General features: G+C 34.7%; 1 protein-coding gene across 27 annotated transcripts in view; it reads left to right on the top strand.

Moving 5' to 3' along the window:
* VPS13B (vacuolar protein sorting 13 homolog B) overlaps nt 1-19,445 on the top strand; it is an 805,974-nt gene that overhangs the window by 227,915 nt on the left and 558,614 nt on the right. For 17 of the 27 annotated variants that reach the window (XM_086336091.1, XM_086336089.1, XM_086336083.1 and 14 more), the window contains 2 exons: nt 131-265; nt 1,049-1,222. In XM_086336091.1, coding sequence (XP_086192217.1) covers nt 131-265; nt 1,049-1,222 — 309 coding nt within the window. Of the gene's footprint in view, nt 1-130; nt 266-1,048; nt 1,223-3,773; nt 3,795-19,445 lie in introns of those variants that run through there. The other 10 variants (XM_086336078.1, XM_086336075.1, XM_086336076.1 and 7 more) reach the window with 1 other exon arrangement.

The raw sequence follows: 19,445 nt of genomic DNA on the forward strand, positions 1-19,445 counted from the left end.
CTGACACAAATACTGTAAGAACATCTGAGGTAGATAATTAAAGTATAATTAAGTTTAAATGCCTCGGTGAAGGAGTATAAAAATTATTTAAATTCAATCGGCTAGTACATTTGCAGTTTTCTTTTATTAGGTGTGAAATCTAAGAATCCCCTGCCAACTCTTGAGGGCTCAATCCAGAATGTTGAATTGAAGTACTGCAGCACATCATTGGTCAAATGTGCCTCTGGGACCGTGGGATCAATAAAAATTTGTGCCAAAGCCCCAGGTATGTGCAGCTGGACCGTGTAAAACTTTATTGCCTGTATAGGAGAATTGGCCTTGCGTTTTACAAGGAGCGTTACTGAAACAAGAATTTACTCATTGTTCCTATGAATCAGAGGTTTTAAATTTTTTTATTTTACTTGAAAAAAATTGTTAATTGTGCCAGGATGATACTTCTTGACATTAATAAATTAATTTTTACTTAAAAAAATATATTGCATGGTTTTAAGAATGGTTATGAGGGAAGAAAAATTAAAGAAAAGTTTATTCTTATACTTTTTGGGGTAGAATAGGAGGTATAGATGTATATGACACTTAAAAATTAAATTAAAATGTTGCTAGTATATGAAATTAAACAGAAACCGCAGCTGTTTTTCAACTTAAGGTTGTAATTGACTTTGCCTTCCTTCCAATACTTTATTTCATAGTATTTTCCTTAAACTATTTGTTATTTAATTTTTTCCAATGTGGATTAAATGTCTAGATAAGTTTAAAGAGGTACAGATTCCCTCGAATATTTACAATACAGTGTGTTCATGTTGTTTTATTTTATAAGCTTTTCTGAATGTGTTCTACCTTCATCAAGTAAATACTAAAACATTTTAAGAGTTAAAAGTGCATTTAATTTATCAGTCATACTTTTTAGAATATAACTAAATGTACAACTAAAATTACCAAGTGTAAATAGAAATTTTATATTGTTAGTATACTTTAAAATCAAGCATCCCCAGGCTACTCCTATATATTTTTTTTGATAACCTTCTTTTTCATACATCTGTCTGTTCAGGTGACAGTGGAAAAGAGAAGTTGATTCCATTGCTTCAGGGTCCTTCTGACACTAAAGACCTTCATAGCAGCAAGTGGCTCAATGAGAGCAGAAAGCCAGAATCCCTTTTAGCTCCAGATTTGATAGCCTTCACAGTCCAGGTTCCACAGTGTATGGACTACTGCCACAGTTCCGGTAAGTACACCATTATTCACTTGTTTTGAATTTTCTTTTCCAGCAAGACTTTTAAAAAAGGCACTTTCTTTCCTTCTCTCCTTTCCTTACCTTCCCTCCCCCCCACCCCTCATTTTCATCCATTCTTCCTCTTTTTTTCATTTGTGTCCATTGGGATACACCCTGCAGTTATCCTCTTTGAAAATTCAAATGAAGTATTTTGTATCATTTTTGATAAATGATGTATTTACAAACAATAATGATTTTATTCTATTTTATTAAGAGATAATTTCTTTGTATGTATAACAGTTAACTTCAGGTTCAGCCACTACTAAATCCAACTGAATTTTAAAATATATCATGTAATACATAGAAAGGAGTAAAAGAAATTTAAAACGTTGCAAAGAGAAAATATTTTTCTTGGGATAGTAGCACTTTGTGACCCATAGTTTGCCATGTTAAAATAGGGGTTTGAGCGTTCTGTGTATTTACAAGAGGGAAAAGATATTGATGGTGTAAAAAAAGGAAAAACACACAGAAGTAAGGCTCTTATTTCTTAGAATTAATTTTTTTTAGAAATTCTTTGCCTAGAATCTATTTCATTTTATTCACTACCGTAATAGCAGATCCACACCTCTCACGATGAGAGGAGATATTAGAAGGATCAGTGAAGCCTGGGGATAAAGAGGTTGGTAAGGAGAGCCTGACGTCAGCAGTGAGTTCAGTTAGTCACTATGTCGTTAGTAAAGCCAAGACAATGATGCTGGAGATAAAATAGCTAGATAGATATTCTTAAAGGATCAGTGGTCTGAATTTCTTCTTTAGAATTAATTGGCCAGTGAGGTGATTTCAGATAGCTGCGTTAAGAGTAGAACTCAATTAATAATATGTAACAAATACTGTAGCTTATAGAAAATGTATTAAACTTGAGTTCAAAGTAAGTTCACTTTGACTAAGTTCAAAGCAGAAACCATGAAAAGATTTGTAATTAGCTAGACAGAGATTGGGTGAACTCCGGGAGTTGGTGATGGACAGGGAGGCTTGGTGTGCTCTGATTCATGGGGTCGCGGAGAGTCGAACACGACTGAGTGACTGAACTGAACTGAAGACAGAGATTATATGGACTGAATGTTTGAAGCAGTGCACATATGCAGGGATGCAAAACCATTTGAAAGCAGAATTTGATATAGTAGCCTTTGTAGCTGAATGACATCCACACTAGAAACTGGAAATTAGTATTTGAAAGGTGAGTCTGAGAACCCCTGAATCAACATTCTTTTGAAGAGAACTCCTCACAAAGACATTTTCATCTTGATGAGGATGAGTGTGGAACCCTAAGGAAAAAAATGTAAGGATGAGGCCACTACCCATCCCTTACGGGTTGAAGACTTTACCAGTAGTTTAAGGTAGGGGGTGGTAAACATTTTACTAAACATTTTACTAACATTTTGGGCTTTGTGGGCCATATGGGCTCTGTTTCCATTCTGCTGTTTTAGCACACAAAAAAAGCCGTGAAAAAGTGAAAGTCCTGTCTGACTCTTTGCTCAGTCCTGTCTGACTCTTTGCAGCCCCAAGGACTGCAGAGCTAGGCTCCTTTGTCCGTGGGCTTTTCTAGACAAGAATACTAGAATACTGGAGTGGGTAGCCATTCCCTTCTCCAGGGGATCTTCTCAACCTGGAGACTAAACTTGGGTCTCCTGCACTGCAGGCAGATTCTTTTTACTGAGCCACCAGGGAAGACCAAAGATAGCCATAGGTAAATGAATGGTGTGACTGTGTTCCAGTAAAACTTCATTCACAAAACAGGAGGTGGGCAAGAATTAGCCTTTGTGGATCATCTACCCCTGCATTGGGAAAAATGATTAGTGGTTAAATCATGCTTTTTTTAAATGCCTATTTAATCATTATTCTTTGAATATGCTATTGGAGAATCTCCTTTTTATAATTGTCCAAATAGTAGTTTTTGGTAGGTTTTGTTTTCATATCATTAAATCATTAAAATGTTATTAGAATGACCAGACCATCTGGTTAGAATTTTGATACCTAAGAAGGAACTAAGGTTACTAGAATCTATTGCACATTTTTTTTAATAGTTTATAAAAATAAAAATAATTTATCTATTTGGGTATGTAGATCTTAGTTGAGGCATGCAGGAGCTTTGTTGCGTCACATGGGATCTTTCATTGTGGCTCATGGGCTTAGTGGCTCCATAGTATGTGAGATCTCTGGTTCCCCAACCAGGGATTGAAGCTGTGTCTCCTGCATTGCAAGGTAGATTCTTAACCACCACACCACCATGGAAGTCCCTACTGTATGTTCCTACATAGGATAGGGACTCTTCATTTTTTTGTTTTGCCATGTGTACCACTAGAATGAACCGAATCAAGCATATTTAGATAATACTCTGATCTTTCTAATAACAGTATTTGTATTATTTTTTGTAATCTAAATGCATATTCAGGATCTCAATATATATATTTGCATTTTGAACCTTTATATAAAAGTAAAGTACTGTAAAAATTATACATATGATATTTCTAAGATAAACTTTTTTATTTTTTCTTCTTTTAAGGAGATTCATCTAATGTTCAATGTAAGTGTTACATTTAGTGATATGTTTATGGATTTGCATGTAAAATTTTAATATGATCATGCATTTGGTTCTTTGAAAATATTCCTTGGGTGTGTTTTAATCCTAAAATGTGTTTTTAGTTAAACTACATTCACATACGTTATTTAGGGTATTTTTAAATTTAAATTTTCCATCCATCTTGGGAACTGCCACCCACATTCATGGCTTAGGTATTTATGATATGGTAGTTATGATATGGTTATGAGAGAGCTCATAAGTATTATTTTTAAAAGCTATTTCTAAAATAATATTAATCTCACATTCCTGTAAAAAAGTTTAGAGGGTGTGTGTTTATCTGTGTGTGTATATATGACTGATGGTATAAACAAGTTGTAAATAAATTTTAAATGAAGAAATAATTTATTAACAATCCTTTACAAGTTTATTGAAATATAACCCTTTCAGCAAGTTCTTTCCTAGCCACTGTATATAAAAACTTTTTTCTCTCTTGTTTGCATATTTGTGCATACTCAGAGGTAAAGAATTCGCCTGCCAATGCAGGGGATGCGGGTTCGATTCCTGGTTCAGGGAGATCCCCTGGAGAAGGAAATGGCAACCTACTCCAGTATTTTTGCCTGAAAAATCCCATGGACAGAGGAACATGGCAGACTGTAGTCCATAGGGTTGCAAAAGAGTCTCACAGGACTTAGCGACTAAACACACATTCACACTAACACATTTTGTTTTCTTACTATTCTAAAGTTTTTCTTATCACACTCTGTCATAATATATATATTACTGATTTGTCTTGTTGAGCTTTTTTTTTTTCCTGCTATTAGAATTTAATGTTTTATTATGGCTGGAATTTTTTGTCTTTCTTGATCACAGATGTATTCCTAGTGTCTAGAACAATATCCCACAAATAGTAGGCTATCAACGAATATTTACTGAATGAATGAGCAAGTAAGTGATGATTGTATTTGCTTTTCTTTGGTTTTTGAGGCTGGAGCACCCATGAGTCATTACTGATGTTTGCTTCAGGAGGGGGAAAAGATTCTGGATAGAATTCTGAACTCTTCTAGATGAACAATTAAGGGAAGCACAAGTAATCCCTGCTGTCTTTTTTAGAGACAGACCGTCCAAAAGAGGTTGTTAATGTGCTTTTCGATTGATTTATATAATTTGAATGAGAGGTTTTGGAATGTGGCAGATGGTGTATTTTAGAGGAATTTGGTGATCATTCTGATTGGCTTCTGATTATCACGGTATCCTGTGTGGAAGACAACTGCTTTTGTGCATATGCTCCTAAATTGAAAGGGGTTATTGAAATTGGGGACCAGATAGTGTTGTGAATATTATTGAATATATTAGGAAGTGAGTTTTGAGAGAAGCTCACTCAGGATAAAGAGGCAGAGTTTTTCGACTGTGACTTCAGAATGTGAGAAAATGAACAACTTTTTAAATGGGATTAAATATAATTGACTAAAAGAAGTATTAACAGTATTAATAAAACTTATTATGGACACAGTATTTTGCAACTTATAAATCACTTGCATGTAAGTTTTTCAATTTGTTTACAAAATAAGACTGTTTTCAGCACAACAAATTTAGTTTGTCTAACAGAGGAGGAAATTGAGGCTCAGAAATCGTCCAAATGTTTAACAAGTCAGACTTTTATTCTGAATATGGGTTTTCTTACTTTATAATATTTTTCCACTGTCTGTTCCACCAAAGAGGCTTGAAATTGTCCAAATGTTTCTGAAGCAAAGAATCTGAATATGGGTCTTCTAAATGTAATATTTTTCCACTGTCTATTCCACAGGTTATTTATTATTGTGTCTTTTATTCTTAACATCCATATTGTAAACATTGTACCACCCAGCCTTATACATTCTTAACTTTGAGAATCTCCTTCTTTCAGTTCAGTTCAGTCGCTCAGTCGTGTCCCACTCTTTGCGACCCCATGAATCGCAGCACGCCAGGCCTCTCTGTCCATCACCAACTCCCGGAGTTCACCGAGACTCACGTCCATCGAGTCAGTGATGCCATCCAGCCATCTCATGCTTTGTTGTCCCCTTCTCCTCCTGCCCCCAATCCCTCCCAGCATCAGAGTCTTTTCCAATGAGTCAACTCTTCGCATGAGGTGGCCAAAGTACTGGAGTTTCAGCTTTAGCATCATTCCTTCCAAAGAAATCCCAGGGCTGATCTCCTTCAGAATGGACTGGTTGGATCTCCTTGCAGTCCAAGGGACTCTCAAGAGTCTTCTCCAACACCACAGTTAAAAAGAATCAATTCTTCAGCACTCAGCCTTCTTCACAGTCCAACTCTCACATCCATACGTGACCACAGGAAAAACCATAGCCTTGACTAGACGGACCTTTGTTGGCAAAGTAATGTCTCTGCTTTTGAATATGCTATCTAGGTTGGTCATAACTTTCCTTCCAAGGAGCAAGTGTCTTTGAATTTCATGGCTGCAGTCACGATCTTCAGTGATTTTGGAGCCCCTAAAAATAAAGTCTGACACTGTTTCCACTGTTTCCCCATCCATTTCCCATGAAGTGATGGGACCAGATGCCATGATCTTCATTTTCTGAATGTTGAGCTTTAAGCCAACTTTTTCACTCTCCACTTTCACTTTGAGAATCTCCTTCTTTAGTTCATATTTATTGTTGTTTAGTCACAAGAAGTTGTGTCCAACTCCTTGTGACCCCATGGACTGTAGCCTGCCAGGCTCCTCTGTCCATGGGATTTTCCAGTTAAGAATACTGGAGTGGGTTGCCATTTATTTGTCTAGGGGATCTTCCCAGCCCAGAGATTCATCCTCTGTCTCCTGCATTGGCAGTTGGATTCTCTATGGCTTAGTCACTTGGAAAGCCCTGACTTCATCTTAAATACTATCAAAAGAGCCACACTTCCATGATGTCACAGGAGTGCTTTGTCTTTGAAGTCTTAGCAGCTCCATTTTATCTTTTCCTTCTCCCCTCTTGATCACTTTCTCTATTTGACTGGCGCTGATTCCAGCGAAGGAGCTAAAAGCTCCTATGGGAGTCCAGTGCAGCCCACCTTCTGAATTCATTGCTACTATTCACAGGAATCAGTGGCACTTCTGTTACTTACATTTGTATAGATAAATAGAGAGACTAGATTCTTCTTCACTTCCTTCAGAAGTAGAAGTATGTGGTGACTATAAGTTGTGTATGTAAAATATTTTAAAATAGGTTCTCAACAGTTTGTCTTTTCTTTTTTTAAATATAAACTTTAGCTCTTCTTTATATGCTATATTTTGCCTATGATTTATAGCAGGTTCTGCTTGTTAAAAAGTTCTTTCTTAGTCTTTGTTAATCTGATCCTAATGTATAGATAAATTTTCAAGTGCCTGCTATTTAGGAATATAAAATGACTACAAAATACTATCAGTTTAGGATCAAAGGGAACTGACAGGACAGTCATTCCAATTTATGAGTCAGTGTTAGCAGCCTTTTTGCTATGTACCTCTTTTTCTCTGTGCTTCAGATCTCTTGGCCTTCTTTAAATTTCTCAGTGGTGATTATGATTTTGCCTATTCTTTTTTTTTTTTTTCTGTCTGGGATTCTTAAAACGGTCCTTACCCTTTTAACTTATCCCTCTTCAAATTTCAGCTTAGTGTTGAGGTCTTAGCTCACCTACGATATCTTCAAGTAAGCCCGAAGGCTGCTTTTTCTCTTCTCGCCTTCCCAGTTTGATTAAGTATTTCTGTTACATTCATCTTCATAATTCACTGTATATTTCTTTCATAGCACTTAATGACAGTAGTATTTATGTAGCTGTGTGATTTGAATGCTGTCTGTCTTCACCATTTGACAGTTCTCCGAGGACAGAGTTAGTCACTGGCTGCTTATCATTTTATCTCCAGTACCTAAAATTTCTTGACATATAGGAAATTCTTAGAAAATCTTTTATTGAGTGAATGAATAAATGGATTATTATGACAGATGGTCAAGGGTATGAATATATTTGACAGATAAATAGTAGGTTCTTAATATAATACATGTTAACCATCTACCCTCTTCTCTCCCTGTTTCTTCCTCTTCTCCAGACACACACACACCCACCAACACACACACCCACACACACCTCCCACCCCCCATTGGAGAGAATACCTACCAGTATCTTTCTTTGGTAAACAGATATGATTAGTATTATGTCCTCAGTTTGTTGGACTGAAGTTTCCATTTATTAGTCTTATAAGTGACATGAAATAATGTGTGTGTGTGTGTAGTATGTGCACACACACATGTGTGTGTATATGTGCATGCACATGTGTGCTCAGTGGTGTCTGACTCTTGGCAACCCCATTGACTATGGCCTGCCTGACAGGCTCCTCTGTCCTTGGAATTTTCCAGGCAAGAATACTGGAGCAGGTTGCCATTTCCTTCTTTAGGGGATCTTCCCAACCCAGGTGTCAAACCTGTGTCTCTTGCATCTCTTGCATTGGCAGGCGGATTCTTTACCATTGAGCCACCTGGGAATCAACCCTATATATACCTGACAAAACTTATTATCTTCTGTTTCATTGGCATTTATGTATGATCATACCTTTTCCATTGAAACCTTCATCTCTCTTGGCCCTCAGAAGTTATAACACCTGATATCTTTTGCTTTTTTGTACATACTGTGAATGGCGACAATGACTGCTCTTTATTCTGGACTAGCTTTTAAAGGATATTTGTATAGTGAACAGTATTGGGAGATAGATCCAGTGTCCCTCTGGAGCCAATGGAGTGCCTGCTTACTGCCCATTATAAAAGATTTGGTTCCTCAACACAGGGTTCATTTCTCCTTTTTTTATTTGAAGTACTGTTGATTTACAGTGTTGAATTAGTTTCAGGTACAGGATTCATTTCTTATAATGCATTCCACTGCATGTGAAGTCATCTACCCGGATACATCTTTGTTGTTTCTCTGTGAAACTGGAGGGCAAAAGGAACTTATATAAATATATATGTTGATACTCATGCTGCTTGCTGGGCCATGAGTAATATAGTCCTTTGTCTGACTCAGGAGTCTCCTGTCTTCCACGTCATTCATTATAGTTCACAATTCTTGACACTAGTGCAATATAGTCTGTTGGTTCTCCTTACTGAACCATCTTCATTTCCTTCCTCAGATGCGTTTCTTTCCTTTGTATCTTGAGTATATGTTGTTTTTGATAGTGTGACCAGTCCTCTTCTGTTTATTTGATTTAACCAACTGTGTGTGTGGGTGGGTGGGTGTGTGTGTGTGTGTGTGTGTGTGTGTTTAGCAGCCAACCCTATGTGTTTATCTCTGTGTCCATTTATTTTCTCTTGAGAGCCAAACTCCAAATTTTAACCGCCTCTTGAACATTGCCCAGTGGATATTTTACTGTTGCCTAACATGTTTAAAGCAAAACTCAGTGTAGTTTCCCTCATCCCACCTGATACTACATCATTCACTTTCAGTTAATGGCACTGCTGCTGCTGCTAAGTTGCTTCAGTCGTGTCCGACTCTGTGCAACCCCATAGATGGCAGCCCACCAGGCTTCCCCATCCCTGGGATTCTCCAGGCAAGAACACTGAAGTGGATTGCCATTTTCTTCTCCAGTGCATGAAAGTGAAAAGTAAAAGTGAAGTCGCTCAGTCATGTCCAACTCTTAGCAACCCCGTGGACTGCAGCCTACTAGGCTCCTCCGTCCATGTGATTTTCCAGGCAAGAGTACCCTTGCCTGGAGTGGGGTGCCCTTGCCTTCTCCAGTTAATGGCACTACATACCTCTTAATGATGAAAATTTAAGCACTAGGTTAATTGCACCTTCTTTCTCCCCTGCATATGGTAGATGTTCCACAAAACTTTTTTTTTTTTAAACTGAGTAGTCCAGGATAAACAGAATAAATTTAGTCACTTCCATGTGATTTGCCTTCATACTTCCATGCCATGTTTGAAAAAGTCTCTTTTAAAATTTAATACAATCCTTCACATAGCACAAATTATGGTGTATTTTCCAGGTATTTATTAATGAACTTCTATTTAGTTACTACTTGTCTTGAACTTTTGTGCTGCTGGAAATTAGAGTTTTTCACACAAGCTACTGTTAAGACACTGTTTTGTATTTTGTAATGTTAATAAATTTATTAATTTCATTTATTCCTAGAAAATTTCATCTAATTGTTTTTGTTCACCATTAAGGAAGATGATAATCTTTTAAAATCAGGCTGTAGTTACTTTTGCAAATAAGATGAACATGCTGTATTTGCTTTTAACATATAAAACTCAAAAAAACTATTTCTTTTCTAGTACTAGAAAAACAGAATTAAATGATTTTGAGGATATATAAAAAATCATTTAAAACAACTGTACCTTAAAATGTCATTTAATTTATAAGATAGTTTAAGCTGAACTTTCTATTCCCTGGTTTTAATCAGTTTCAGAAATTATTTTATCTTTACTAGATTGGCCTGTATTAAAAGTTATTTTATATTCTACCCATAAAATATGTACTTTTGATTGTAGTTTTTGGGAAGGACAGTCACAATTCTGTTCTCTGGAAACTCATATTTAAATTGGGGAGATAGTTTTCTTTCCTGATTAAAATATACCAGCAAACACACACACTCTTCTTTCACCATTTTTAGTTGGTTGGTTAGGATATGGATTGTTAAGTAATCTTTAAAACGAAGACAGTATATTTTGGATTGTAAATTTTAATTTGGGAGAAATGTTTTTTGTTGTTGCTCAAAAAAATTCTTCTCATAATGTAGAATTAAGTAAATTGCCTTGAAGTTATATTTTTAGTATTTTTGACAGGATACATGAGTCAGAATGCTTATATATTGTAGCAATTAAAGACAATTCACATTTGTGGTTTGGGCATAAACGTGTAAAAATTATACCCATCTATCTTGTTACATTTCCTCTCTGCTCCCCGAGGACTTTACTATGTACTTTATCTGTGATTGCTGCCAGTTTTCTATCATGTTCCCACTGGGCTTCTGGTGCAAAAAATCTTATCCTCTTGATGACAGAGCTTGCCTGAATGATTTCATGCTCCTAGCATTTTTGTTCACGGGAATTAGGGGCAAAATGTAACTACAGCTGAACAGAGCGTCTATTTTTGTAATTTTGGAGTTTAGGCTCTGTTATTGGAACTAAATGAAGAGATGCAGGTGTTCTCCAGTCCAAGCCCTTTGGGAGTTTTGATGGTAGATGCTTGAAAAGAAAATGCATGTGTTTCCAGAGTCAAACAGCAGCTGTGAGACAAGGATTTATGTTTTTCTCAGAACTTTGGGATTTCAAAATGTTACATTTAATCACAAGCACAGAAAGGGGAGCAAATGTTAAAGATGTTACGCATAAAAGTAAGTTTACTGATTTCTTTACCATATGAACTATTTGTGGGAATATAGGAGCATGGTGATTTTTAATCAGAATATAAACAATTTTTAAAGGATTATGATAGTTACCAGGACATAGCCTTTTGAGAATGTTGCATTTGTAGCACAGAGAATTTTTTATCCTACTAAGGATTATGCATTTTTTTTTTCATTTAGACAGATACACAGATACACATACATATACAATGAAAGGTTTGATAAAATTTTTGCCAAATGCGTTTTCATTATAACTTTTGGGGCAGAAGTTTAAAAAAACATTTTATATTAACATAGCCCAAGGTTTTTAAGTATAAGAAAAAAAAATTCTATCTAGCATAGTAATTAAGGGAATTTTGCACATATATAAATCTTATGTTTATCTGTATTACAGCAGATATACATTTAAAACTTTGTTTTCTTTTTCAAATCATGAAGTTTGTCTTATGGTTGATTCATCTTTAGCTAAGGAAAACTCCCATATTTCTTTGCTACTCATATTTTACGTTTTATTTTTTTAAGTAAAATTATTCACTCATTCAACAAATTTTTTTGCAAGTTTTCTGCGTATAGAAATAAAATAGTGCATCAAAATCTCTACGGTAAAGAAATGTATGATATGTTGAGGAGATAGGCATATAAACACCAAGAGTAAATCAATGAATAAATGAATGAATGACTTACTAAAACAGCTTATATTTTGAGTGCAGCTTTACCCATTGTAAGCTATATTACTTTGAGCAAATTAAACTCCTGAGTATTGCTTTCTCATCTGTAAGATGAGTGTATTTTTATCTGATTGTTAGGATTGTTATGTACATTAAATTACACACTCTGTCTTCAAGTCCATTGTAATTGTAAAACATAATGCAAACTCTAAGTATTACCTTTATTCTGTCCAAAGTAGTAATCTTTGTTAATCATTATTTTTATTGAAGGCTCATGGTTTTTCTCTTGAATCCTTTTCTTTCCTATCATGTTCTCTGTATGTCAGCTGATCCCTGTTCACTTTAAATTTTCCTCCAAGTTAACTGTGTAAACCTGTGTTTCTGAAGCTATAAGCAGATCCTTTACCTAGTCCCAGGATTCTACCTTCTTCCAGATTGAAATGTCTGCTGGATGGCATAATAGTAGGAGTCAGAAACAGTTCAATAGCAACAGGAAATTACTTTGCTTGCTTCTTTGAAAGGTCCCATATTCTGGAAGAAAGGCAATGCAAGGAATCTCTTGAGCCTTGTGGGTGACCAGTTGTTTTCCTTATTTATAGCACAAATTCAAAAATTTGTATTTTTTTTACTGCTTGTGTAGTAAAAAGAAACTGGTATTCTGAGTAAGTGATAGCTTCATTTGTAAATTATTATATAAGAAGTATTTTACATTGTAATGAGCTTTAAGGAACTTCAACGTAAAATACATAATGTTTTGTGTATTTTCAGTGGATCAAAAAGCTAACATTATTACTTCAGTTTATTTTTATATTTTAGATAATGATGTCTTCAAAACGAGTTTTTATTTTTATGTGTTCTGTGTAGATTTTGAAGTTAGCTGTATAGTAGCTGTCATATTGGTCAAATGAGATGTAGAAGCCTTAGTGAACCACTAGGAGTTGATTTACAAAGCAGGAGTAAATTACCTATCACTTTTTGCTACTTGCTTCTTCCCCTAATTGTTGTATCCCTTCTAGAAGAAACTTGATTCCAGAGATAGCTTTTGCATCTGTTCTGTCAGCACAGTATTCACAGCAATCATCCTTACGCAATTAATTCATTTTGTAAATAAATGATGATAGTTGTCCATTAATGTGTTAAGAATTTAATCACTTATCTAAGATTGTTTTGTTTTAATTTCACCTTCTTCTAACTTCTATCCTCACTCCTCCTCTTCTTTCTTCTCTCTGTGTCTCCTCTCTTCCTAATTAATAACCTCCTTCTAAGCAGCACCATATCACAGGGCAAACAGGCATAATTCTTTATAGGATTCTTTCCGCATGAAACTGGTCAGGATCATAACAAGTACATATAAGTATTTGGTAAATACAGACTTGTCCTAAGGAAATGATTTTTGCCTTTTGATATAATCTTTTTGTCTTCAGGCCCACATCATTTTATTTCTAAATTGATCTGTGGGGGGAAAATTTAGTCTGGCTTCACCCTGTTAAAGAATGTTTTTAAAAAGTGAAATCTTGTCTCTCATATATATATAGATAGATAGATATAAAATGGACAAATGTTAAAGATTATTATCTCATATAGGTATAAAATGAATGAATTTTAAAGATTATTAACATCATGTCAATGAGAGAACCAGTCAGGTGTTACAACTAGATCAAAGAAGAGTTTATAAAAAGACATTTCTAGATCAGTACTACTGTAATAAATTTGGAAAGGACACAAAACAGGCTCCTTCTGCAGTGAGGGAGGGAGGTCATTTGTATTTCTACCTGACAGAATTTATTTGCATTTGTAGTGAATAATTCTTTTGCATTGCTATCGGTAATCTATCATTTAGAGATTTGCAAGAGAACTCAAAGGCAATGATAGGTACAGAGTCCCTCTAAAATCAGACTCAGATAAACTCTGAAGGTGTACTCCGAACAATGCAGAGCTCTTCATTGAAACACAATTTTTTCCCTATAAGCCTTATGGAATTCCAGATGGCTAGGCTATTTTTAGCTGAGACTGTTTAAGTATAGAGGCAGGTCAGAAGTAATTTTGTGAAGCAAATATTCAGTACATGGAAGAAAAAGTAAAGGAAAATAATACCACCGGCAGAGGGCAGTGATGAAGTTAACAGTTTCCTCTCATCAAAGGATACATTGATTGTTGAAGAATTCTGGGCTAATTCTGCAGACCTTAATTTGAATTTAACTTTTGAAATCTTGTCATATTAAGTTCCCTTCAACCAGGTGCTTTGTTAGTATCTGCAACTAAAAAAGGCCTTATGTTTGTTTATTTTGTTAATATATAAGATATTTTGACCTGGTTTTAAAGTAAATAACGTGTTCTAACTTATTAAAAGGCTTTCCTGGTCAAAGTATTGATACAACAAAAATTTGAATACCTTCTCTCTATCTCATACTGCTTTAAGTATTGAGAAAGATGATTTCACACACACACACACACACGGAGGAAAGAGGAGTTGTTGAACCTCACAGAAGTAACCTTTGCTTGATTATGACATTTTTATTTTACTGGACAATTGTATTTTTTCTTTAAGAATTAAATGTTTTATACAGTATTATCTAAATTATAAGAAGCCTTTCTTCAAATGTGAAAATTACATCTTATCTGATATTTTCCACTGAAGAGATGGGATTCTGAAATACTGTGAAAGTGTTTGTAAGAATATAGTAGACAGAGTTGTGCAGAACTCAGTTATAAATAAATAGCAATAAAGAAAATAAAAAATTCATCACAGGAAGATGGCATTTCATTTCATTTACATTTAAATGATTACATTTCATTTTTACTTAAATGAAAATGGGGTGGGACTATTAATTTGTGCAAACTCTCCAGAAATCAATTTAGCAAAAGTTATTAAGGACTTTAAAAATGATTATTAATCATAATTATACTTTAAAGACTATATCATTAAAGGAGTAATCCCAGATGCACTTAAAGACTTGTATTTAAAACATAAGCGTAATCATATCAGCTTACTTATAATAATCACAGATTTTCCTTGTTGTCCAATAGTAGGGAAATTATAAAGATAAATTTAAAGAAGAGCATCTTTGAAATCAAGCAATAGAAAATATATATCATAGAAAAATGTTTATAATAAAAGCTATGTGGAAAAATGTTAAACCTATATATAATAAAATTGGGGTTTAAAAATTTTTCTCTTAATATATGTATATACATATATATTTACATATATTACAAAAATTAATTTTTAATAATGATTATCAGTGTTTTATGGGATTGTGAGTCATTTCCCATTAATATTTATAGTCATAGGAAGAGTATTTGGTATTTTCTGCCAACTGTATGCTTAAATATTTCTTTTTGAAAATGCTTATTTTCAACTATTTTATGGATTATTATGATTATCTTGCTCACAATTAAGCATTCTTACACATTAAATCATATACAATCTTTGATATATAAATAGAATTTCACTTTGAAAACAACATGTGTGTCCTAAAATATAGAGTTTACAGCTTAGTTTTTATAGATACTTTGGGGGGTGTTAGTGTATTGCTGAATAAAATAACAGATTTTAAGAGGGCATAATTTCCATTTCTCAAATAGTTTCAGTCTTGTGATTAAAATGTTTGAAATGATTTTATTTTTCCTTTAACTTGTTTTGTATTTATTAAGTGTCTTCCTATTCAGCCCTGTGGGATCATTCTACACAAAAATGCTGCAGTGAAATTTGATTTAAGCTTGCACTTCTGAATTAGCTCTTTGAATATTTGAATGGTTAGGATATTTGAATACAGATGTGAATATTTGAACACATAAGATCAAAGAATTGTCATAGTTAAAATTCAAGGCCAACTCAATAAATTTCTTCTTAAACTCACAGTGAAGTTGAAATACTCTTTTTTAGTGAAAACTAGTATAAATGAGTACTCTAAAAATAGTACTTTAATGGAAGAATAAATAAAAAAAATCTTCGTATCTATAATTGTTCTGTTTCAGGTAAAAGTAGACTTATGCAAATAGAATACTAAAAAGATACTTTTAGAGAGACAGTTAAAGATATTCACTGGCATTTCACAGACATTAGAGGTTGATAACAATGTTGCTTTTTGTTGTTTTACTGTCATTTCCAAATAGTTAATTTTATTCTTCATTCAAGCATAATTTATGATTATTAGACATGATTAAGTTTACTTCTAGGGATTCCTAGGTGGCTCAGTGGTGAAAGAATTCACCTGCCACTGGAAAGAATGCAGAAGAGGTGGGTTTAATCCCTGGGTTGAGAAGATTCTCTGGAATAGGAAATGGCAAACCATTCCACTATTCTTGCCTGGGAAATCCCATAGACAGAGGAGCCTGGTGAGCTAGAGTCCATGGGGTCTCAAAGAGTCAGACACGACTGGTAATTTTCTGAAGTTATGAGTTCTAATTGATGAAAGGCAGACAGAGCTTGGTGAACTGTCTTTGGGAAAAAGGGAAATTGATGGGCCTGAAACTTTCTAATATGGTAATGAGCAGTCACTGAATGGAGAGGAGGAGGGAAGGAAGAGTAGACAACAAGCAGTTATTAGGTAAGAGTTTTAAAAGATTGATTTTATATTCTTAAATTATTAATTGTCAAGTATCCTTAAAATAATATTTTGTTATAATCAGTAATGCAGGGTAGAAGAATACATGTTTTTTAATGTATTTTATTTATTTTTTGTATTATTGAAGTATAGTTGACTTACAATGTTTCAGGTGCACAGCAAGGTGATTTGGTTATACAAATACACATATATTATTTTTGAAATGACTTTCCATCATAGTTTATTACAAGATACTGCCTGTAGTTGCCTATGCTATAGAGTAAACCTTTGTTGCTTGTTGCATATCTGTTTTTTAATTTGAAATCTAGCATTCTGATTATACTAAATCAAACAAGTGGAATCAAACTAACTTTTTTAGTTAGGCAAATATTTTTTTAAGTTTTCTGAAATATATATATTATACATATTTAAGTTTTTGTACTACACTTGATAAAAGCTTGAGAAAGAACAAGAACAAAAATAGATGGAGAACATAAACTTAATGAAATGGGAGCACTGAATATGAAATAGAAAAAGTGAAATAAAATAGATAAAAGATCATCATATAGCCGTTTTTGGGTTTTTTGTTTTTTTTTTGAACATGACTGCTTTCTCTGATAGTGATGTTGAGCATCTTTTCATGTGTTTGTTATCCATCTGTATGTCTTCTTTGGAGAAATGTCTGTTTAGTTCTGCCCATTTTTTGATTGGGTTGTTTATTTTTTGGAATTGAGCTGCAGGAGTTGCTTGTACATTTTTGAGATGAATTCTTTGTCAGTTGCTTCATTTGCTATTATTTTATTCCATTCTGAAGGCTGTCTTTTCACCTTGCTTATAGTTTCCTTTGTTGTGCAGACGCTTTTAATTTTAATTAGGGCCCATTTGTTTATTTTTGCTTTATTTCCAGTATTCTGGGAGATGGATCATAGAGGATCCTGCTGTGATTTATGTTGGAGAGTGTTTTGCCTATGTTCTCCTCTAGGAGTTTTATAGTTTCTGGCCTTACATTTAGATCTTTAATCCATTTTGAGTTTATTTTTGTGTATGGTGTTAGAAAGTGTTCTAGTTTCATTCTTTTACAAGTGGTTGACCAGTTTTCCCAGCACCACTTGTTAAAGAGATTGTCTTTTCTCCATTGTATATTCTTGCCTCCTTTGTCAAAGATAAGGTGGCCACAGGTGTGTGGATTTATCTCTGGGCTTTCTACTTTGTTCCATTGATCTATATTTCTGTCTTTGTGCCAGTACCATACTGTCTTGATGACTGTGGCTTTGTAGTAGAGCCTGAAGTCAGGCAGGTTGATTGCTCCAGTTCATTCTTCTTTCTCAAGATTGCTTTGGCTATTTGAGGTTTTTTGTAATTCCATACAAATTGTGAACTTATTTGTTCTAGCTCTGTGAAAAATACTGTTGGTAGCTTTATAGGGATTGCAGGCAATGGCACCCCACTCCAGTACTCTTGCCTGGAAAATACCATGGATGGAGGAGCCTGGTGGGCTGCAGTCCATGGGGTTGCTGAGGGTTGGACATGACTGAGTGACTTCACTTTCACTTTTCACTTTCATGCATTGGAGAAGGAAATGGCAACCCACTCCAGAGTTCTTGCCTGGAGAATCCCAGGGACCGGGGAGCCTGGTGGGCTGCCGTCTATGGGGTTGCACAGAGTCGGACACGACTGAAGTGACTTAGCAGCAGCAGCAGCTTTATAGGGATTGCATTGAATCTATAGACTGCTTTGGGTAGTATACTCATTTTCACTATATTGTTTCTTCCAATCCATGAACACAGTTTATTTCTCCATCTATTAGTGTCCTCTTTTATTTCTTTCACCAGTGTTTTATAGTTTTCTATATATAGGTCTTTTGTTTCTTTAGGTAGATATATTCCTAAGCATTTTATTCTTTTCATTGCAATGGTGAATGGAATTGTTTCCTTAATTTCTCTTTCTGTTTTCTCATTATTGGTGTATAGGAATGCAAGGGATTTCTGTGTGTTGATTTTATATCCTGCAACTTTACTATATTCATTGATTAGCTCTAGTAATTTTCTGGTGGAGTCTTTAGGGTTTTCTGTGTAGAGGATCATGTCACCTGCAAACAGTGAGAGTTTTACTTCTTCTTTTCCAATTTGGATTGCTTTTATTTCTTTTTCTTCTCTGATTGCTGTGGCCAAAACTTCTAAAACTATGTTGAATAGTAGTGGTGAGAGTGGGCACCCTTTAGGGGAAATGCTTTCAATTTTTTACCATTGAGGATAATGTTTACTGTGGGTTTGTCATATATAGCTTTTATTATATTGAGGTATGTTCCTTCTATTCCTGCTTTCTGGAGGATTTTTATCATAAATGGATGTTGAATTTTGTCAAGGCTTTCTCTACATCTATTGAGATAATCATATGGTTTTTATTTTTCAGTTTGTTAATGTGTATTACATTGATTGATTTGCGGATATTGAAGAATCCTTGTATCCCTGGAATAAAGCCCACTTGGTCATGATGTATGATCTTTTTAATGTGTTGTTGGATTCTGTTTGCTAGTCATTATCAGAGAAATGCAAATCAAAACCACAATGAGGTATCATTTCACACCAGTCAGAATGGCTGCTATCCAAAAGTCTACAAGCAATAAATGCTGGAGAGGGTGTGGAGAAAAGGGAACCCTCTTTCACTGTTGGTGGGAATGAAACTAGTACAGCCACTGTGGAGAACAGCGTGGAGATTCCTTAAAAAACTGGAAATAGAACCACCATATGATCTAGCAATCCCACTGCTGGGCATACACACTGAGGAAACCGGAATTGAAAGAGACACGTGTACCCCAGTGTTCATCGCAGCACTATTTGTAATAGCCAGGATATGGAAGCCACCTAGATATCCATCAGCAGATGAATGGATAAGAAAGCTGTGGTACATATACACAATGGAGTATTACCCAGCCATTAAAAAGAATACATTTGAATCAGTTCTAATGAAGTGCATGAAACTGGAGCCTGTTATACAGAGTGAAGTAAGCCAGAAAGAAAAATACCAATACAGTATAATAACGCATATATATGGAATTTAGAAAGATGGTAATGATAACCTTGTATGCGAGACA

Source organism: Bos grunniens, chromosome 14 (genome assembly GCF_055505025.1).
Source record: "Bos grunniens cultivar Pamir isolate PY7600 chromosome 14, Bosgru_T2T1.0, whole genome shotgun sequence".
Classification (NCBI taxonomy): domain Eukaryota; kingdom Metazoa; phylum Chordata; class Mammalia; order Artiodactyla; family Bovidae; genus Bos; species Bos grunniens.